The sequence below is a fragment of the Eptesicus fuscus genome, chromosome 12 (assembly GCF_027574615.1).
Source record: "Eptesicus fuscus isolate TK198812 chromosome 12, DD_ASM_mEF_20220401, whole genome shotgun sequence".
NCBI classification, from domain to species: Eukaryota; Metazoa; Chordata; class Mammalia; order Chiroptera; family Vespertilionidae; genus Eptesicus; species Eptesicus fuscus.
In genome coordinates, this window is record NC_072484.1 from 18,760,161 (window position 1) to 18,783,993 (window position 23,833).

The 23,833-nt window shown below is 40.5% G+C and overlaps 1 protein-coding gene across 1 annotated transcript in view; it reads right to left on the reverse strand.

The window, feature by feature from the left end:
- Positions 1-23,833, reverse strand: part of MACROD2 (mono-ADP ribosylhydrolase 2) — a 1,996,248-nt gene that overhangs the window by 121,008 nt on the left and 1,851,407 nt on the right. Inside the window, exons 12-13 of the mRNA XM_054724198.1 lie at positions 10,719-10,781; positions 5,896-5,964 (exon numbers count right to left, since the gene is read on the reverse strand). Coding sequence (XP_054580173.1) covers positions 5,896-5,964; positions 10,719-10,781 — 132 coding nt within the window. The remainder of the gene's footprint in view (positions 1-5,895; positions 5,965-10,718; positions 10,782-23,833) is intronic.

Here is a 23,833-nt window from a genome sequence, read left to right on the forward strand (position 1 = left end):
GCTAAGGCAGCTCTCAGGGAGCGGGCCTCAGCCAGCAGGCAGACATCCCCCGAGGGGTCCTTAGTGCTGCCGTGGAGGCAGGAGAGGCTGCCACCACTGCCACTGTGCTCGCCAGCCATGAGCCTGGCTTCTGGCTGAGCAGCACTCCCCCTTTGGGAGCACACTGACCACCAGGGGGAAGCTCCTGCATTGAGCATCTGCTCCCTGGTGGTCAGTGTGCATCATAGCAACCAGTCATTCCACAGTTCAGTCTATTTGCATATTAGCCTTTTATTATATGGAACTAGAGGCCCGGTGCATGAAATTCGTGCATGGAGTGGGGGGGTGTCCCTCAGCCCAGCCTGTACCCTCTCCAATCTGGGACCTCTCGAGGGATGTCCGACTGCCCATTTAGGCCCGATCCCAGTGGGATTGTATCCCTCTCACAATCCAGGACTGCTGGCTCCCAACTGCTTGCCTGCCTGCCTTCCTGATTGCCCCTAACCGCTTCTGCCTGCCAGCCTGATTACCCCCTAACCACTCCGCTGCCAGCCTGATTGATGCCTAACTGCTCCCCTGCCAGCCTGTTTGCCCCCAACTGCCCTCCCTTGCAGGCCTGGTCCCTCTCAACTGCCCTCCCTTGCAGGCTGGGTGCCTTCCAACTGCCCTCTCCTGCTGGCCATCTTGTGGTGGCCATCTTGTGTCCACATGGGGGCAGGATCTTTGACCACATGGGGGAAACCATATTGTGTGTTGGAGTGATGGTCAATCTGCATATTACTCTTTTATTAGATAGGATAGAGGCCTGGTGCAGGAATGGGGGCCAGCTGGTTTTCCCTGAAAGGTGTCCCGGATCAGGGTGGGGGTTCCCTTGGGGTGTGGGGTGGCCTGAGCGAGGGGCCTGTGATGGTTTGCAGGCCGGCCACGCCCCCTGGTGACCCAAGCAGAGGCCCTGGTATCTGGAATTTATTTATCTTCTACAATTTAAATTTTGTAGTCTGGAGCAGAGCCAAGCCTGCTGCTCCCTCCGCAGCCAGCAGCCATTTCTGTGGCAGTTAATGCACCTTCTATAATTGAAACTTTGTAGCCTTAAGCGGAGGCCTGGCCAGCCAGGGTGTGCGGAAAGCTTTGCTTCCCCTGTTGCTGCGGGCAACCCTGGCCTGCTCTCTCAAGCTCTGTTCTGCCACCATTTCTGTTTGAATTTGTTTACCTTCTATAATTGAAACTTCGTAGCTTGAGTGGAGGCTTAGGCCTGGCTAGGGAAGGCAGAAAGCTTGTTTCCCTCTGTTGCCTGGGAAACCTTGTTCTCTGTGTCTGTAGCCATCTTGGTTGGTTTTATTTGCATACTCGCTCTGATTGGCTGGTGGGCGTGGCTTGGGCTGGTGGGCATGGCTTGTGGGTGTGTTGAAGGTACAGTCAATTTGCATATTACCTTTTTATTAGGTAGGATGAGCATATGATTTTGTCTGGCTGAGCTTCAAATTCAAATCGGGGAGTAAAATACTAAGACAGGAGAATCAAAATGTGTTTAAATAGCTGTCCTCCCCACCCAAGGTGCCTGGGCCTTGGCTGAGAGTGAGTATGAACTATTATTATGAGTGTTGAGACAAGTATAATGAAGAGTTCTCCTTGAATTAAAAAGATTGACTATATTTCAAATAATAATAACTATCTAGTAGTTTTAACCAGAGTACTTGATATTCCTAATATTAATTTTATTCCTGTATTTATACTCCCCTTTTTGTGATTACCTCTATATTTGATAACTTAAATAGCCTTAACATTTGTACCCTTGGGTGTATTTTTTTTTTTAAGGATTTAAAGTGCAAACAGCCATTAAATCAATAATTAGAGTATTTTTTACCAGTAGAGAAAGAAATCTCTCAATAAATAAGTGAAAGCAGTATTTTACAAATAACCTTAGAATTTTTATTAACCTATAGATAATTTCTTAAGCCAGCTTTACCTTGGAATTCATTTCAATTAAGTCCTGGCTGCCACATCCTGGGCAGGCACCCCTGTGTGATTAGCTTACTCATCAGTATTCCTCCTCCTCACATCTCATCCTCTCAATTCAACTCCTGCCCATCTGAGGGCTGTAATGATCATTGGAAACAGGTGTCTTCAGTCTGTAGCTCACAATCTAGCTATTGAGGCATAAGCCAATCAGTGGTACCTCCTTCTGTCAGCAGCTTGTACTGTTAGCAATTATGTGGGGTACATGGATGATATGCATCCGTTCTAAGTACCCAATGGGAAATATGTCTAGAACATTTGAACAAAATCACTGTGATAGAAGATACCCCAAAAGACACTTCCTCTTGAAATTATTCAACTTTCACATACCAATTTTAATTTTTAAAAAATCTTAGCTCCCAACCCAAGGCACATGAGCCAGCCCATGTTTTGTTTGCTTGTTTTAAGCCTTGCACTCCTTTCTCTTTTGAAGAGGCTAGTATTCCTGTGGGACCCAAAGTTATGACAAATGTAAAGCCAGATAAACCAACAAGCAAAGCTGGAAATGACTGATGAGTCTTGAAGGAAAGAGAGAGAGAGAGAGAGAGAGAAAGAAAAGGACAGTTCATTAGATTGTTTGTTCCCAACCAAAGAAGAAGATGCTGGGTCAGGATCTGAGTTTGGAAGCAAAGGCAAGAGAGCAAGGGCTCCTTCAGGCTGCTTGGTCAGCAAACATGTTCTGCCTTTTAAATGGGAGAGTTTAATATGCATTTTTATAAGCAATCTTATAACTGCAGAGCTCATAAATAGCCCAATTGGCACCAAGGAGATATACTTCTGCATGAAACTAATAATGGTGAATATTTGAAATGAATCCCCAACCCTATTAACTTCAACTTGACCTCAATCTTGGGAGATTTCAATGGCAAATTCATTTCTTTTTTTCATTCTAAGCTACGCAACTACCAGTCAAGATAGCAGTCCTAAGCTTTCGACTAATAATCAATTAAAAACAGTGGTATGATGTCCATACAGAAGGCCAAGAGATATATAAAAAAATGCTCAAAATCACTGATCATCAAAGATATGCAAATTAAAACAACAATGACATATCACCTCACTCCTGTCAGAAGGGCTATCATCAACAAACCAACAAATGACAAATGCTGGTGAAGATGTGGAGAAAAGGGAACCCTAGTACACTACTGGTGGGAATGATGCAGCCACTATAGAAAACAGTATGAAGTTTCCTAAAAAATAAAATAAAAATAAAAATAAAAAAGGAACTACCATTTGATCCAGTGATCCCACTTCTAGGAATATATCCTAAGAAACTCGACACACCAATCAGAATATATACACCCTTATGTTCATAGCAGCACAACTTACAATAGCTAAGATCTGAAAACAGCCCAAATGCCCTTCAATAGACAAGTGGATGAAAAAGTTGTGTTACATTTATAACATGGAATACTATGTAGCAGTAAAAAAGAATGATCTCTTACCCTTTGAGATAGCATGGAGGAACCTAGAGAGTATTATGCTAAGCAAAATAAGCCAGTCAGAGAAAGATAAGTATCATATGATGTCACTCATATGAGAATATAATGAACATATGGAATCTAATGAACAAAATAAACTATTGAACAAAATAGATTCAGAGATATAGAAGCATGGAATAGACATGAATCTCAGAGGGAAGGCAGGGGTGGCGGGGTTGGGAGAGATTAACTGGGAAATTTACATGCATATATGCATAGCCCATGGTCACAGACAATAGTGTGGTGAAGGCCTGGGAAGGGTGGGTGCAAGGTGGAGGGGGTCAATAGGAAAAAAAGTAGGGACATCTGTAATACTTTCAACAATAAAGATAAATTAAAAACAAAAACAGTGGTACATGCTATTTCAAGAAGGAAAGGGCAAAAATCATATCCTATATGCTATATCTGTAGTGGTTTACATGCTAATGGGGATTTTAAAACACTTTTCTCTAGATCGAGAGGTTAGTGCATATTAAAAATGTATTTCAGTAAAATCTTTAAAACTTCACATTTAGTCATTATTAGGGAACTGCATTTGTAATATATGGCAGAACTCTTTGGAGTTACCACCATTACAGGTTTCATGTAGAAAAAAATCCTAAAAGCATTCTGAGAAATTGATCCTGGCATGAGCAATTAATGGTGAGGGATCCTAAAAGCATCAAGAAACATCACAAACATTGTGTTTCTATAAAGGTGTGATATCTCCAAACCAAACAACTCAACAGGAAAACACCTCAGCTTGAAGAACTTAAATTAGGTTCTCTTTCTTGTTTCCTAAACTCTGCCATTCAACTTCATGACATTTACAAAAACATTCTTTCACAGCTACATGACTGGACTGTCCAAAATCATTTACTTAGGAGGAACATCACTTTCTGTCTTTTCACTCTGACTTGGTCAGGTTTATCTCTCTGTCTAAAATGACCTTGAGTTTCTTATTGGAACCTATGTGAATATCTGACATTATTTGTATTTTTAGATATACCAAATAATCAGGGATGAATATATCAGATAAAACCAGGAATGTCAGGACACACATCTGAGTCCATGAAGGGAGTTGCTAAGGGATTCATTTAAAAAGTGGCAAATGAACAAGATGAGGACCATTGAAATAACAGTGTATAGGATGATGTTGGGCCACCCAGATCCCCCTTCAGGAATGAGGAACTTATTTTCCCAGCTGCAGGCAGCCCTCACCCATCCCAAACCCCCTCAGTACATAGGAAACCTCATTTAGACAAGCTCATTTACGAGGCAACATGAAATGAATGATGGAACTAGCCATGTATTAGACTTTTAGGACAACTTTTAATTTTCTAAACACCAGTTCAAGGCATTTAGATACTATGCTAGTATCAATTGTCAAGCATGGGTTTATTTTCATAACACTCCAAACTAAAGAAATACACTGAGCATATCTATCCAAAAGTCTCAAGCAGATCACCAGCTGTCCATTTGTACAAATACAACAGAAGGATTTTTCAGTAGTTACCAGTGACAGATATAAAATAACACTACCTTTTTAAGGTGAAGGGATTAAGAACTGCAAACTGGTAGTTACAAAATAGTCACAGGGATGTAAAACACAGCCTAGGGAATATAGTCAGTAATATTGTAATAACTATAAGTGCCAGGTGGGTACTTAAAATATCAAGGGGAGCACTTTGTAAAGTATAGATTGTCTAACCACTATACTGTACACCTGAAACTAACACAAAATAATACTGAATATAAACTGTAATTGAAAAATAAAATTTAAAAAATATAGACAAAAAATAAATAAAATAAAATAATGTTACCTTTTTGTGTGGGGACAATTAATCAGGAGGGAGAGAAAATAACTATCTATATATAAATAGATCCAAAGACATAGAAGCATGAATGTCTCCACTATTTCTCCCTCAAGTTTTCTCCTATAATCGAAATCAACGTTTTTCTTCTTTTGGAGATACTTGGGTCAGCAACATTTCCTCATAGTAACTGTCCATAGAATGAGGAATGAGGCTCTTGCCAAAGATCTATTTCTAAGGATGCTTTTCAAACTTCTTCCTTCTTATGTCTGAATAATGAAGCTCTCTGGTAGGTGGTTCCCAAAAGCCACTCTTTTAACTTATTCCTGAAGAGTAGCCATAAACAGCAGAAATGCCTAATTCTGTTTAAACATCTTTAAACATAATTTCTCCAATCATTCTCTTGTTTCACCAAGTTACTTTTCAGAGGAACAAATGTAAATGCACATGTAAATTCTAAGAGGCAGATATGGACTAAAGCAGAGTGGGTGAGATAATTTATTGAAATAGAGATGCTTAAAGAGAATTAGATAAGATTTTGCTCGCTGCATCATTTTTCCATATAAAGCACACTCAAATGGCCTCCTAAGCGATTTTGATTTTTAGATGTAGTAGGAGCCTCTTACCTTCGTCTTTACAGACTTCAGCGGCCTCTTCTGAAGCAGGGCTGTGCACAGTAGCAGCACTGACGCCATCTACAAAGCAGACAGGAGAAACACCGGCTCAGAGTTAATGCTGCCAAGCAGAGCCTCCCTGCCAGCACGTCCCCCCAACCCCCCACTAGACCACAGGAATATGAACCTGTTTCATGCTCTCATATACCGAACAGTCTTTGAAGGGGTTAGTGGTTTATGATTCCCTCTTATAATGAAATAGAAACCTTCAGTTAAGACAGAGCCCAGTGAACTACAAACTATTTTTTGGCAAAAAATGCTGTTTGTTGGTACTATTGTACTTTGCTTCTTCCCCACCTCTAGTAGAATGGTACACATTCTTCTTAAAACAGATTGTGGAGGAAAGGATACTCTTGCGAGTTTCCACAAAGTGCTTTCATGTGTGTGTTTTTCAGATTTGGTTTTCTTAGCACAGCACCTCTGCGCCGTGGTGCCAGGCTGTGAACCTGCAGGGAGCACTTTGAAGGCTGGCAGCACAGACCCAGGAGAAGGGGATCCCTGGTAGGAAAGCACCACAAGCCACTGGGAGATTTCACATCACCCAAGCGCAGAGTGGGGAGAAGGAACTTGGAGGTCCCTGCGCCCCTTAGAGCAGCAATTAACCTCCTCAGAGTCTGTCTGTCTTCTCAGTACATGGGCACCCCAGTGATTCCACTCACATTTGGCTTCCAGGGTAATAGCTAATTAACTTACTAACATGAAACTGGTAAATTTAAGACATGAAAGATTATCAAAAGCATTTGAAATGTTTAATGTTTGACAACTGGAAGCATTATTTTCCTGCAGTAACAGGGTCTTTAAACTAAAGCATTATACATACATGACAACTAACACACATTTAAAGGCAAATCCCATACTTTCTAGCATCTGTCTTGGCCATAATGTATATGACTATTACTTTTAGGTCATGTCTCTATTGGAACAAATAATAAAATTTTAGTAGGGGGATAATTGGAAATAATGAATCATTTTCTTTTGTTAAGTGACAATTTCCTATTTAATAAAGAAAGAATAAACTATTAACCTTGAGGTCACATCTTCCCATTTCTTTATTTCTCTTCACAGCAAAACTCCCTAAAAGAGCTTCTGTAATATACTTCCTTGGTGCACAGTCTCTCCACAATGCACTTCAACTGGCTTCCATACTGCTCCAGGAATTCTCTTACAAAAGGTGGCAATGACCACCTTTGCCAAATCCAATGGTTATTCCCCTTATCTTACTTGATTTCCCAGTAGCATTCCTTTACTGTTCTTTCTGAAATACTTTATCATTGTGGCTGCTCCTTCTCCCCTGTTGCCACATATCTAGATGTAACAGTGTCCCAGGGCCCACTGATTTCTTTACTCATGTTCTTTCTAGTGAATCTTATTCAGTCTCATGCTGTTAAATATAATTTATATGCCAGTGACTCTCAAAACCATATCTCTGGTCTAGAGCTCTTCCTAGAAATCCAGACTTATATATCTGACTGGGTTCTTGACATTCCTTTGGGCTAAGAGTTCTCTCAATTTTACCATGGCCAAAACTGAGCTATTTAACTTTCTCAGCAAAAGCTGTGCCCTATGGCCAATCCTCCACATATTGTATAGGTAAGTGGTACCATCATCCCATAATTAACTAGTGTTAAAAACCTAGGACTTGCCCAGCTGGCTTTGCTCAGTGGTTGAGCATCGTCCTATGAACCAGGAGGCCACAGTTCCATTCCCTGTCAGGGCACATGCCTAGGTTGTGGGCTCAATCCCCAGTCTGGGGCATGCAGGAGGCAGCTGATCAATGATTTTCTCTCATCATTGATGTTTCTATCTCTCTCTCCCTCTCCCTTCCTCTATGAAATCAATAAAAATATTAAAAAACAATAACAAACCTAGGACTTATTCCTCTTCTCCCATTCCTCACCTCCAATCCATCAACATAACCTGTTACCTTTGTCTCTAGAATGTAACACAAACCAGTCCATTTTTGTCTCCAGTTGTAGGAACCACCATCATTGCTTTCCTATGGTACCTTCTAACTGTTCTCACTCTGGCTCTTCAGACCATTTTAACTCACAGCCAAAGCAAGCTTATTACATACATATATGCATAACCATGGACACATACAATAGTGTGGTGAAGGCCTGGGGGTGTGCAGGGTGGAGAGGGTCAGTAGGGAAAAAAGGGGAACATCTGTAATACTTTCAACAGTAAAGATAAATTTTAAAAAATAAATGGAACAAAAATAAAATAAAACATAGCTTATGTTTCTCCTCTTCTTAAAAACTCCCACTGGCTTCTCTTAGTAGTTCTAATAAAATCACATCTCATACAGTCAGAAGTAATCTGAACTATGACCTCTTACCAGATTTCACACCACATTCCTCCATCCACCGTGCTCCAGCCATTCCACCTTCTTTCAGCAACATGCCAACCAAAATGGGCCTAGAGGCATTTGCATTACCTATTCCCTCCATTTTAAAGGACTTTCATCATCTCATCACTTAGATCTCATTTTTATTTTTTTCAATTTAATTTTAAAATGTATCTTTATTGTTGAAAGTATTACAGATGCCCCCCTTCCCACCCATTGGTACCCTTTTCCCCCTCCCGCTCTCTCCCCAGGCCTTCACAGTATTCCTTCTACATTTCCTCATTTCTCTGCAAAGCATCTGTCACTATCTGACACCATTTTGTTATTTTTGGACTTCCCCATCAGAATATCAGCTTTAAGCGTTCAGGGATATTGTCTTTATAGTGTACCGCTGTGTCCCAGTGTCCAGACAGTGCCTGTACATGACTGAGGAATATTATCTACAACTTTGATTTGGTCTGATTATGACAACAGTAAAAACAGATGGATTATGCTAGTTTGAGATTGTGGGGTTTTTCTTGATGTGGAAGAGGCCTGCAGAATTGTATAATCAAAATTGAAGTTGGAAATTATATTGAATGAAATGCAGGTGTTTGCATTTTGGAAGAATAACAGCAGGTCAAAGGGCTTTAATAAACAGAACCACATCTTCAGTTCCTCTGCACTTGGATTGGGAGGCTATGAAATGAGCAGAGTGGGCATAGCGGTGTGTGTTGGCACTGGTCAGGGTCACAGATGAACCCTGCCACTGGGCCCCAGGCCAGCCCGCTGGCTCATTTGGAAGAGCAAGAGGAGCCCCTCAGGTGTGCATTTAGGATTTTTTTTTTTCTTTCACATTGAGAGGTTCCCATATTGTGGTAATGACACTATTGATCCAAGAGGTGGGGAAGAGGGATTACATTTTACTTGCCTGCTAACAGGCAAGATGACCTCCACTGAAAAAGAAACTGCCTGTTCTCAACTGATTAAGGGGAAAAGGGGAAATAGATAAAACAAAGGTAAATGTGTGTGCCTGTATGTACGGGTGCATGTGCGTACATGTGTGTAAACAGGGATAGGAAAATTCTATGTTGATCAAGACAATTTGAGACAGAGCAGTGAGTGGAAAAACCTGTGAATCCTCAGCATTCAGTGGATGGCCTAAGCTGTCAGCAGTTAGCTGACTAATATTTATCAGCCCAACCAGTCAAAACGGTGACAGCTTTTCACATAAGACTCATCTTCCATGGAGCATAATGATGTGTGGGTCGGGAGCTGGGTGGGGGCGTGAATAACAACAGTTTGCTGTATCAGAATTCATTGCATTGCAAGCACTGCATCTCAGCAGAGGGAGCCCACTGACCCCGGAGCAGCTGCGCAAGGTCCCTGCTGCCTTGCTTCACTGCTTTCTCTGATTGGCCTTCCTCAATTCCATCTTCCAGGTCAATAATAAAAGCCTCCAGTTCTCTTGCAAAAGTTCCAAGGTTAATGTAAGAAGTTTCCATTGCAAAACTTATCCCACTACCTGGTTTATTTCCAAGAGTTCAGCAGAGAGCCCAGGACGTGCCTGGCACACATTAGATAAAGCCACTATTTCAAAAATGCACCCCCTCCACCCCAGCACCACAGGGCTCATTAGAACTGGGCGAATGACTTGCAAACTAAAGAGAAGAAGGGTATTTAAGTTTGGGTCGTTATGTTGATCGCTGCGTAATCGTGTCTACTGTTTTTAAAGGAGAGCACGCCTGAGTACAAAGTGGGTAGAAAAGAGATGATACATTGAAGGTGATAACAATCTCTTTGGAGTCTTTTGAACATTTTTAAATGTTCAGTTTGTAATCTACAGTCGAAGATCTGTAAACATCCAATTGCTACATCTGTTCTGTGGTGAATAGAGGGGATGTCAGGAAGCCTTCGGATCTCACTTCAGCTCTGTGTGTGGGGTGGTCAGGCTCAGCGACACACCACCTCCCACAACACGCAGAGAAATAACCAGACATGTGGCTCTTCACAATGTAATGCAAAACAGTAAAGAACACTCCACTCATTGTGGAGGGGAAGCCTCTCATTTAATTCCTTTAAACATTTTTCATTTCTTTCTTCCCCCCCCCCCAAATCACAACTGCTCATTCAAACCTGCCCTAAGTCAGCCACGCTCTGACTTGGCACTCCAACCTCTGCTCATCCCTCATAGATCTCTGCTAAGCAAGCTGTAATTACATGGAAGAAAAATGGAATCAGCAAATGAGACATGACAATGTCCCCTTCTGAGAGGAAGCCCTGTGACTCCGAGTTAATAGAGTTGGTGGCTTCCTGAGGGAGACCTGAATGGAAGTGAAGTTAACCTGGTACAAAGTAGAAGCATTTTCAGAAAACAGTACTGAGTAAAGTCATTGTTCACCTCTGTGGATGAGGCCTAGGAGACTCTTCAAAAGAAATCTGAGCCCACCTGCTTCTTGGCTCGGCCCTTCCATTTCTTCCGCGCTTTGCTTTTCCTCTGGACCGTTCTCATCTTTCAAGAAAACCACAGAGGGAAAAAATTACATCAAGTCAATTTATAAAATATCTCTTTATGGCTAATATGCAGCACTGAAATTAATTGTAACCAATGTAGCATGACTCCCCATAAAGCAAGGCAGAGAGATAAATCAGAGGTATGAAACAGAAAAATTACCTACATAAAAAGGTGCATTTATACTCCTCCCTTCCACACGATTTGCTTGATGAAATGTTGAACTGCAGTAAACAAAATTCACTCAGCAGTTCTAGTAACATCTCTCTCCTCGCACAGCATTTCCCAAAATGCAATACAGATTTTAAATCCAATCTTTTCTCCCTTGACTCAAGCAATATACACTGTGTAAGAAAACTTGGTTAAGTTTCTATGTCCTTTATTTTCCTGTTTGAAATATATTGTAAAAATATCTGTTTTTATTTAACATATACATCAAAGCCTAACATATCTATGCTATGAAATTTTTTTTCTCTTGAACAAATTATGGTCAGGTTTATACTATCACACATAAATCCTTGAAAAATAAATAACTGGGCAGCTGCAATGGTGACTATCCACTAGAAACTAACATTTTCTTTAAGCTTAAATATATATATTTCTGTGAATTTATGCATAGAAAAACAAACGTTTGAAAGGCAAATAAAGGCGTATTTTATAACTCATTGCTGGGAGGCTTTCCAAGTCTCTTTTTGTTTGGAAAATTTTTTTCAATGATAAATTTATCTAAAGATACAGAAACAAAATATAAAACATGTAGTTAAAGTACAGAAAACAGAGACGCAGAAACTATCAGCATACATTACTGTGTCCTTTGTCTATCGGGAAGTGGAATCTCTCTCCCCTTTCCTTGAATCCGGACTGGTGCTGTAACTTGTTTAAACCAATGGAAACGTGGAGGTGATGTAGGTCCTCTGAGCGAAGGCCACTGAGAACTAGTAGCATCTACCTTCTCCCTCTGGGAAGCCAGCTGTCATACTGTAAAGACACGCAGGCTAGCCTACCAAATAGAGAGAGCGAAGGGCCACATGGCAGAGCACCAAGGGGCCAGACCTGTGAGTGAAGCCTTTTTATACCCTCTAACCCAGCCCAGCTGCCAGCTGAATGCAGCTGAACGAGGGCCTCAGCCAAAGACACAAGGAGCAGAAGAATCACCCAGCTGAGCCCTTTTAAAATTCCTGACCCGCAACCAGGCCCAGATCACTTAACCTTGTTTTGTTTGAGTGCTTTGACCCACCACCTGCTATTGCTATCAATTCTTCATCCAGAGGCAAGAGGAGGGTGAATTTTCCTCAGAGGAGAACTCAACTAGCAGAGCTAAAACAGGAGCCTCAGAGAAGCAATGGGAAACATTTCCCCAAGCAGCTCTGGAAAATAACCTAGTAAAGAGAGTCGCAGATGGGAAAACATTCAGAATTGACCTGGATGAAAGAAAGTTTATAATAAAATGACAAAAGTAAATGAATAAAAAGAGTGACAGTGGGGAAGAAATGCTATAATTGGATACATGAGTATGGGTAAGAATTACCTCTGCCTTGCATTGGGGGACAACTTAGGGGACACTGTCTAACTTTTGATATGAGGACTTGGGGCAGCTCTGTAGCTACCTAAATCCAATGTTCTCCATTGGGTTTTTACAACGACCACATGATGATCTGACATTTTCTCTCTGGCTCTCTGAGTGGGCCACGGCATGGGCTTTTGCTCTGGGAAGGAAACAGCCATCCCAGCTGCTGTGGCTCCCTTAATGAGGCAAGTTAGTGCAGGAGCACGTGTCAAAAACATAGGTCAGTGTTTCCCCTCTTCCTCTCATCAAACAGGCTCAGAGTCAAACAGGAAAAATTTGCCAACTTATCTGTCTCACCCAAAGACAGACCTTTTAACACAGATTTCACCATAGATTTGAAGTCTACAGTGGCAGGTTGCCTTTAAAATTAGTCTAGTTACCACACCTCCTAAGGAGTGGGGGTAAAAACACTTTCTTGTGAAGAGAGGAAGGGAAAGAGAACAATTAAGTCATAGGAAAGTGAGAAATTGGTTCCAGCAGTTCTAAATGCATGGAAAGTAAATTCATGGGCAGATCCCTGAGTCAATACAAACCAGTTTGGCTGTCTTCCTAGTCTACTGTTACTGAGTTTTTACCTTTATCCTCACATGCCGTCCCATTCCCTCATGCAGCCACCGAGTGGCATGCTTTTGTTTTCCACTTTGAGTCTTGGCCAAACAGTGTTCTGGTTATAGCATTTCTGCCTTTGGGCAGAAAACTCAAGAGACACTTTGCATGTTTATCACGGAGAACATGCATTCTAGAAGAATGCTGGATTTGTCATTGGAGTCACATGCCCTCAAATAAAAAGGGTCAGGTATACTGCTTTCACCAATTTGCAAAGACATGCATCTGCAAATCCAGCAGGGGGACCCAGTGTAGAAGTCTTGCTTTCAAAACCCAGTTGATGCATTCTTGGGCAATTAGATTAGCATTCATTTCACTCTTTTAAAAGGACAGTTTGGCTGCCTTATATCTTTCCATCCATTTTAAATGCCTCAAATGGTTGAGTTCTTAGTGAAACAGTGAGCTTCTACTGGTAGGAAAAAAAAATCTCATTACACAGTTACCCATAAGGATTTTATAAGGACAAGCTTTCTTTTATCAGCCTTGTCTGTCTAGTTATCTTCATAGGAAGCACATAAACAATAAAGTTGAGTGAAGTGGGGAATCTAAATGTGTGGTTTTTAGAAAGGATTTACTAGTAAAAGGCGTATAATAGCCCTGGCTGGTTTGGCTCCGTGGATAGAGCGTCAGCCTGTGGACTGAAAGGTCCTGAGTTCGATTCTGGTCAAGGGCATATGCCTGGGTTGTGGGCTCAATCCCCTGTAGGGGGCGTGCAGGAGGCAGCCATTCAATGATTCTCATCACTGATGTTTCTGTCTCTCTCCCTTCCTCTCTGAAATTAAAAAAAAAAGCATATACTAAATGTGAAGAAATACAGGAAAGTAACATACTATTTTGTTAGCTTAAAAAATGTCTTACAGGAATTGAATTCTCTGTTAATACACCAAAAGGTGATTATTTACTTCAGAAGGTAAATTTCCACAGCATTGATGTGTCATATGATGTTTTATTTTCCTATACCCAAGACCACAGTGACCTGTGAGAATTCTTACTGTTTTAACCCATATATATTGAGCATATACTATATGCAAGATATTTCAGAAATTTTATCGAAATAAAAATGAGAGACTCCTGCTGTAAAGTGAATTCATGTAAGTGGAAGGAATGTACCATTGGTTGGAAGATGATAAGTATGCAGTCCATGTGTCATTCTATATGGAAAAGTTTTACAAGGACAAAATCTCAATGCCATGGCCACAAATTACTTTCCTGATATCTGTAGTTCCTTTTGTGAACTGTGCGTGGGATGGAAAGTAAATCAGAGCAAATCCATTCTTGCAGCTGTGGAAACAACCTGCTGCTTGCTGCCTGCTGGTGCACTGTTGCCATTTCTTACAAAGCTCCCGAGATTTCTGGACATGGACAGAGCACAGGCCATTCAAACACTGTGGATTGCAAATTGGATTATAGACTCCAATTCTTCAGTCTCCTGTAATGTGTTTTATATACATCGCAGTGTCCTCCCATTGTAGGCAGAGAATACTTCCCACTCCATTGATGTTGGACTTGACCCCAAGTGACTTGATTTGACTAATGAAATATTAGCGGACATGATGTGAGCAGGGGGCTTAAATGTGCTGCATAATTGAACTTGGTGCTTGTGCTTCTGACACTTGCTGTGATAAGAAATGCCCTTTAGCACTGGTTTAAAGAAGAGGAGAGATATTATGGCGCAGACTTCAACCTGAGCCACAGTTTGGAGTTAAGCCCAGGCAATGCACACCTTGAAAATGTACTGCCCAACAGAGCACTCACTACCTACATCAACCGAGCCACAGCCAACCTGCACTACCTGTGATCACGAGAAAAGATATTTTTGTTGTAAGGCACTGCATTTTGGGGTGATTTGTCACACAGTATCATTACAAAATAGCTGATTAATACAAATACTATAATATTATTTTTTTCTCAAGTCAGGAGGGTTCAAATATTTTTTTTAATTAGCACTTTTTATTTATAAAAATTTAGTCTTTAATTTTGTATTTTGACAACCAGCTACATTTTTGTCTGGCATATTTTAAAACTCTCTAGAGGATACATGCTTGAAAAATAAATGCACCTTATGTAAGGGGGGCATGCTGTCAAAGAGGATGTACTGGCAACCGTGATGTTTATATTTTATTTAATAGAGCCATGTAGGCAGCAAGATACTAGTTAATACTAGATAACATTTATTGAATATTAGTTATGTTCTACTCAGTGCCTACATACTTTGAAAAGATTATCAAATTGAATTCTGAGAACAACTCAATGAGGTTGACATTATTATTCACATTTCATGAATATGGAAACTGAAGTGCAGAGATGTTAAGTAATGTGCCTAAGGGCCCACAGCTAGCAAGTGCTGGCAGCTGGATTTCAACTCAACCGGCTGATGCCAGCACCCAATATTGCTTCCTTGGAAAAGTAACTAATATTTGTGTCTGGGGAAGATATTTTCATTATTGGTCAGCAAAAATGTGGGAAAATGGTACTTAATATGAAAATAGCAGAAGAACTACACTATAGCCTCATATAGATTAACACAGAACACTGAGAACATGGAGAAATGAGCTCTTCTGACACTTAAACCAAGTGAGTGCAATGCTGTAACTCCAGACATTTCTTTAATGCTAAGGGCATTTTTATTTGTGCATAATTTTAAACAACAGAAAGTTACAAGAAATTTTGTTTTCCTGAACCAATGAGAGCAAATTTGGGACATAATCACCCCCCCGCATCAGCCCTGAATACTTTAGTATATTTTTTACAAACAAGGACATTCTCTTCCATAACTATGGTGCAAACAAGTCTGAACAATTTTCAATAATATCCTTTATAGCAATTGGGGATCACACACTGCATTTAGCTGTCATGTCTCTTTAGCCCTCTTTAATCTGAAATAGGCAAGCCTCCCCATCCCTGGCCAAGTTCTGTGCTGGGTATTTTGCATCTCTTTCACCTTGTCCCCTTCAATGTGAACACTGGCCTTGCTAAGCTCTACTTAATGGCTTTAGAAAAAAGGAAAGGAAGGAAGAAAGAAGGGGAATAAAGAGAGAAGAAAGAAAAAAAGGAAGGGAGGGAGGAGGGAAGGGAGGGAGGAGAGAGGGGGGGAGGAAGAAAGGAAGAAAAGAAGGAAGGGATGGAAGGGAAGGAAGGAGGGACCAGGGTAGGTTAGTTTGAAACGTTTTGTTCTGGAACTCATTAGCTGATTGAGTTATTTTAATAGATTAATCTTCGGAAAGTAAGTTCCTGAGTTGGCTGCCTCATTATACTCATGCCTCACGTGTCTCTTTAAGTGCAATTACCATAACATTGTAACAGTTATCTGAGTTGGACTTTTATCTACATTTTTAGAGATGAAGAAATCAAGGTTGCAGAGGGTCAAGTTCCCTGAAGTCCCACAATTAGTGGCAGAGCTGGGACTTAAACTCAGATCCAGATATGCCAAAGTCTGAGGTATCTCTTTCTTGCCTTGAAGGTTCCTGTGACCTCTTTTGACCCTTGAGAGCTAAATTGTAAATCCTTGGCTGAGAGATATGCCCTCGCTGTTCCTGTGTTGTCCTCAGTACCCAGTACAGTCCTAAAATCCTTGGAGTCTCCACAAGCACTTGTCACGGGACTGAGAAAGAAATGTCATTTTTCCCTAAGCAGTAATTATTATTATTATTATTTTTTTTCTTGAAACATATTGTAGCTCTTGATGTAGAAAAAGCACCTGGTGTCTATTTAGCCTCTGGTTGAACCTCATTAAATGGTGGATTAGCTTTAAAATGTCACATCTCTTTGATCACACATAATGGCTCCTAAAAGTCAAATGTAGTGATGTTCAAGGAACACACAGAGTTCAAGTCCATCTGCTTTCACCACCCCTGGGCCAGCATCCATCCCTCTCTCCTGGGCTGTGATAATGACTCCAATCATGCTTTCCTCCTTCAGCTCTGTCCTCAAAGTCTATTCTCAACTGAGAAGCCACATTGTTTGTCTTGAAATGTTAGTTAGATCAGACCATTTCCCTGCCAAATGCTCTGAAAAGCCCAAAGGCATCAAGGCCCCATGTGCTGGAGACTTCTATTGTTTTCCTGCCCTGACCTCTTTCTAGTCTCCTCCCACTTACTCTGCTCCAGCTGCACTGGGCTCTGGCACTATTCCTCCAGCACACTAGGTCTCTGCTCTCCTGGTCTTTCTACTGCCCATACCCCTGCCTGGAGTGCTTTCCCCCAGGCCCTTCAAGTCTAGGTTCATTTGTCCCCTTTCCAATTAGGTCTCCTCTCCCCATCCACACACACTCCATTCTCCTTATCCTAATCTACTTTTTATTTTTGTTCTCCCCCGCCCCAGTTATTATCACCTTCTATAGAATTTAGATAGGTATTATATTCATTGTTTATGTCTGTCTGTTCCCATTTGACTGTAAACACCTCCTAGGCAAGCATCTTTGTTTGTGTCATTACCTGACTGATGTCTCCTAAGTACTTAGAAGGGTCATATGGTAGGTGTTCAATAAATATTTGTGAATTAATGAAATATGCTCTTCCCTTACTTGGCCTTACATGGCTACCTCACAAATTAATCAGGAAAAAAGGGAAATTATCTTCTAGTCAAGACTATTAGAAATATACTCATGGAATATAGGTTACTTATGAAATACAAGGATCATACGATATGTGGGACAGACATAGAACCCAGGCTCTTGTTATGCTATACCTATCACCATTTTGTGTTCTTACTGGAGCAGTTAGTTAAAAGAAGGAGTCCCTTCCCCAGGCTAGTGAAGATTATCTGTGGAACTTGTTATAACAGTTATATAGACTAGAGAGACTGAGAACCTCTTAAGATGGTGGGACATGGATAGTCAGTTGGAAATGCTCAGCAGTGCTGTCCTGGTTGCCAGAACCAGTTCTGCTCAGAATAAACTCAGATGGTATTACAAGCATGCCCCATTCACAGAGAGATTATAAGACCTACAAGTTGCTCTTCAATTATGGGGCAGAGAAGACAATCATCTTGGTCTTGTCTTTTTCTAGGAATGTCCCCAAACAGCATACTTGTCCAATAGAGGGACGAGGAAATAATTGAACCTGATGTTTTCAAGAATATGTGTTTGTCAGGGGAGACCTAAGTGTGATGCATGTTGAGAAAAGAACACACATGAGAGAAGAACATGCAACTGTCCCAGATATTTCATATTACCGTAGGTAGAGTGCCAAGTGTTCAATAAGGTACTCAACAAATACCTGCTGAGGGATTGAACTCGGCAGATTTCCACACTGAAGGTGTGACCCTGAGATACTAAAACTTGCCATGGCATATCTTGGTATAAAAATAGCACAGGGCAATATCCCAGAGAGCTATTTTAAATATCACACATACCCTCTTAATAGGTAACATATGGTTCTCCCATATGGCATGTTAATACAAGTACTTTTACTCTGATACAGTTAGTTTTAATCCAAGGATTTCCAAATAATTTACAAACACTATTCATTAGCACAGTCATCCCTGGGGAAGGTGCAGAGCCTCACAGAGACAATAAAGCATCCTGCTTATAATCAATAACGATTAAGGAATGACAATAATAAGAAATAAATTAATATGGCATTTATTTTTAGATTAAGGAATCAACAAATGGGAATCAAGCAATTTTCCCAAAGACTTTCAATGACTTCATGGTGTAAATAGGGCTAGAAATCAACTTATGCCAATGCTTATGGCTATTCTACTAGTTGACCTATGTTGGTGAATTGACCATAGATTACACTAGTTTTCAGGTGTGTACATAACCTCATGTCTATACCATAAATGGGAAAATTATAGTGTGGTAGACTAGAATAAAGTTAGCATGATAGTATTACAGTGAGATTTCTTTGAGCTCCTCACTGTCTTAAACACAGGGCAATATCCAACTGTGCTTTGTCATTAACTTTAAGCCCTAAAATATCAATTTCTCTGTATTGTCATTTACGTTTCTGAATTGAGATAACTGGTATGTCTACACATTTGTTTAAAACAGGAACACATTGTGCTCAATGCAGATGTTAAATCTGAACTGGCAAGAAGAAACATTGTTTTGCTTTTTTGTTGAAGAATAGAAAGTATATTAAAAAATGTTCTTTCAATAGAAGAATCATTCCAGAAATAAAATCAAAAGCTCTCTGGTATCTCTGTCATCAATTAATGTTTGCTGAGTACCTACAAAGTTCAATATTGTGGAGAGGGAATAAATTAGCCTGTTCAGAAGACAAAAGGCCTTCCCTTCAGGAGTTGACAAAACGAAGATGGATGGAGTGGTTTCATGAGAGGCACGAGGTAAAATTGAGGCTAAAGACAATTACACAGAGGAAAATATAAAATTTTATCTCATTTCTGTAAATCTGAATAAATGGTGGGTATTTGAGCTGAATTAAATGAGGAATATCTAAGTAAGTGCTTCAGTTATCCACTTTGCTTTATCCACAATGCTCTTTGGGAAATCACTGGTTAAGGATATACATCTAGGGAGTACAGGTGCCCTCAGGGAGGGTCATTCAATACATGAACATTTTAAGTTGCAAGCAGCCCCACATTATCATAGGAAGTAAAAACCTTAATCTTTGTGTTTCTATCCTGTATCCTCTTTGAAATAGTTGCTCCTTTAGTGTGGAAACATGCTAGTTTAAGTGGTGAAAATAAAAATTTTAAGATTCTGGTTTGGAATTTTTAAGTTTAGGATGAAAACAATGTATGGGTTTTCCACAATTCAGTATAAATGTTTTATAAAAATGTTCCCTTACTCAAATTATCACCCTATAGAGGATGAAAATTGACAAGCATTCCTAAGTGTACTATCAACTATAAAAACAACAGTGCTTTCTATTAGTCTTTTATCTATCTTTCAAAAATGCAAAAATCTAGTAATGGTTTTGTTTAACCAAATGTTTACTTAATAGCTATTTGACATTGTACTAGAATAAATTTCAACATATTATTCCATTTATTTCACGTGAAAATAATTCACAAGGGCAGAAACCACACACCTTTGAGCAGAGAGACCATGTTTTATTCATGTGAAAATTTAGTTCTGGGAAACTGCCTTCCCTGGGACCCAGTGCTTTTTGTCTGGAAGAATCTGGAGCAGTGGTTCTCAGACTTCTCAGTGCATCAGCATCCCTTGGGGGAAAGGGTATGTTAAAATACAGAACTGGGTTCTGGTTCAGCAGAGCTGGAAGAGGCCCGAGCATATGCATCTCTAACAAATTCCCAGGTGATGCTGCTGCTGTGGCCTGGGCACACACTTTGAGAACCACTGGTCTAGGCTCTGAAGTATTGAGTGGAAGGAACAGAAAGTATCATATGATTTATGTTCATTCATTAAATATAGCTACCAATAGCCCATTCTTAACTTCATTAATATTGTTGTTCATTTTCCAACTTCTGATTCTCTGTAGCCACTAGTTGAGTACTCCCTTAAGATTACAGTACTATTTCTTAGTAGAAAGAAGAAATGTTAGACTTTTCATGAAATAAATCTATAAAATGTACCTTTTCAATTTCACTGAAACTATATTAAGCCACCTTATCTTAAAAATGAATGCATCAGTGAAGAAAACGTTGGGAAGGTTTCTTCTGTTGTAGATGCTGTGTGGGTGCTACACAGAGAGGAACAAAGGTGGGAGCCTGCCCTGCCTGGAGCTTACTGAGGAGGCAGTGAGTGACCCACAACCTGGGTTAAATACAATAAACCCTGTGCTGGCAGAAGCAGGGAGGGCTGTGGGGGATATTTGAGGAAGCAACCAAATTCAGTCCAGAGGGTTCTGGGTAATCTTTCAGTAGAGTCCTGCCCCAGCTAAGACCTTTGTCATTGATTAGGTATTTATTGAGCAACCAGTGTCTATCAGTCTCTGTTGTTTAGCGCTGCACTGCACGGTGTGATAGCAGCCAGCCCCATGTGGCTATTGGGCACTTGAAATTCAGGACTTCCAAACTGAGATGTTCGGTAAATGTCAAATACACGTCAGATTGTGAAGACAGCACAAAACAGTGAAAAGTTTCTTATTAACAATTTTTATATTGATTCTATGTCAACATGACAGTAATTTGGCTATCCCGGGTTAAGTAAAATATTGAGTTAAAATGAATGTAACCTGTTTCTCTTACTATTTTAAACATTGTTCTTAAAACAGTAAAAATTACAAATACATTTGTGACTCACGTTTCATTTCTATTGAATGGCTCTGCTCTAGAGATTACTAGTGAGGGAAGGAACTCTGGAGCTCAGCCCAGTGGAGCTGATAGATATTGTAGCCAGAGCCCACAAATCCCTACCATTGTCCTTTGGCACACACCTCTGATTTCTCTGCATTAATATCCTGCTTTTGTGCCCCTTGAGAGGGACAACTCTGAGGCATATCCCACATCATCTCCCAGAGTTCTCCTTCAGGACCCAGTCCAAGCTGTCCACAGGACAATCTGTACCTGTATTTGTTTCCTTCCCTTCCTGGTCTCACTCCCCTTCCTCTCTCCTGGTTCTTCCTGGGATCAATCCTTAAATCAGCTGTTGCCCTGGAACCCTTGACTTAGGGAATACATCTGCAGGACCAACCTAAGCCATTTAAAACCAAATAAGCCCTAACCGGTTTGGCTCAGTGGATAGAGCGTCAGTCTGGGGACTGAAGGGTCCCGGGTTCGATTCCAGTCAAGGGCATGTACCTTGGTTGCGAGCACATCCCCAGTAGGGGGCGTGCAGGAGGCAGCTGATCAATGCTTCTCTCTCATCGATGTTTCTAACTCTATCCGTCTCCCTTCCTCTCTGTAAAAAATCAATAAAGTATATTTAAAAAAAATAAAACCAAATAATTTCGCAATCATATTATCCCGTCTTGATACTAATGGAGGGAAGTACAGGTTGCCAAGGTCATCAGAGGGGCCTTCCTCATGGAAAGGACATTTGAACTGAAGAATAAGGCATTTACTACACAAAATTAATCAGTACAAATTAATGATGTAGAAAAGGGAGACATGGATGCGTGTTACTGGTAGAGTGAGGAGCATGTCCAAAGGTCCCTATGTGAGAAAGATGATGGTATCTTTGAAGACAGGGACGTGGCCAGTGGGACTGGAGTGTAGATGGTGAATGCCACGAGGTGGAGCTAAATAAGAAATATCCAGAGGAAGGGAGTAGGATGAATTGAGGAAAGAAGGACTATTTCACAGGTTGGGAAACAAGACCCAGGTGAAAGTGAGCATTATGTTTGGGGAGTCTCAGTGATTAAGCACTGCTGGAGTTCTGACAGCAAAGGGAGTGGAGCTAGGAGAGAAGCCAGATAAAGAACAAGTGGTATTACAAAGGGCTTTGTACCTTTTGGAAAGAAGGGAGACACTTCCATGAAGGAACTGGGGAGCCATGGAAGAGTTCTCTCACACATGGATGCTTTTGGGGGTATGAACTCGGCAGGATGGAGGTAGGATGGGCAGAGATAAGTGACCCATGTGATTAAAATACTTCAGGCAACAGATAGAAGGGAAGTCTGAGATAAAGATGGCAAGTGAAGAAAGAGAGAACTGGATGAATTGAGGTGATATTCAAGGAGTAAAATCAACTGGCTTTGGTGAGTGGTTGGATGGATGTGTGCAGGATGTGGAGTGATTCCAGCTTCTATTGCAAAAGCTCTGAATTCTCCCATTTAATACCCATCACAACTTCATAGTGCAGGTATGACAACTATTCCACTTTATAAGTGAAGAAGTGATGTCCAGATAGTTTAAATAACTCTTTCAAAGGTCCCAGAGCTAGTAGAGAGTAGAAACAATTTGAGCCTCAGTCATCTGCCTCCAAAGTAATATTTGTTAATCACCATGGTATAATCCTACCTAGAATTATAGAAACATGCAGCCTAGGAAAACTGGAAGTTGGGGAGTGATTACCAAACCTGGGAACATAGGGGACATGTTGGTTTAAGGCACCCAGTAGAGATATACAGTAAATACATTTCAATGCATAGGAAGGGAAGCAAGTAGATGGAGAGGAAAAATAACCCAGTAGAGATCCTTCCAAAATAATATTTAATGGGGGAGGGTGGGTGTGTGGGAAGAGACCAAAAAACTTGTATGCATATATGCATAACCCATGGACACAGACAATAGGGTGCTGAAAGCCTGAGGTGGGTGATGGGGATGGGCTAGAAGGGGTCAATGGGGGAAAAGGGGAACATATATAATACTTTCAACAATAAATATTTAATTAAAAAATATATAATGCATTTCACTTTCAAAATTGAAAACAAATCTAGACATTTGTATGAGATTTTTTAAAAAGTGAAATGTGCTAATAATGTTACTTAAAAAAAAATGTGCTCAGCGGGTTTTGCTCAGTGGATAGAGCATTGGCCTGTGGACTAAATGATCCCAGGTTCAATTCTGGTCAAGGGCACATGCCTGAGATGCAGTCTGGATCCCCAGCAGGGGGTGTGCAGGAGGCAGCTAATCAATGATTCTCTTTCATCATTAATGTTTCTATCTCTCTCTCCCTCTCCCTTCCTATCTGAAATCAATATATATATATATATATATATATATATATATATATATATGTATTAAATAAATAAATAGTTATGCTATTTGCTAAAATTTTGACTTAGCTTCCTTTTCTTTTCTTTTGTGATCTTCTCTGGGTTGTATGTTTTGACTGATGGTCTGAAATAGTTGCTTCCAATATCTGTTCTCTGTCACAAATAAGAAAATATCCTACTGTAAGCCTTCTTGGCCAGCAAAAGGAGAACTCTAGCCTCCTTTATCCCATTTCTGCATATATCCTGTAATTTCCAGATCCATTGCATTTCTGCCTTCTCCTACATGTGTTTAATATCTGCATGATCTCTTTCCCATCAGATTTATTTCCCATCAAGCTGTGCTTTAATAAGAC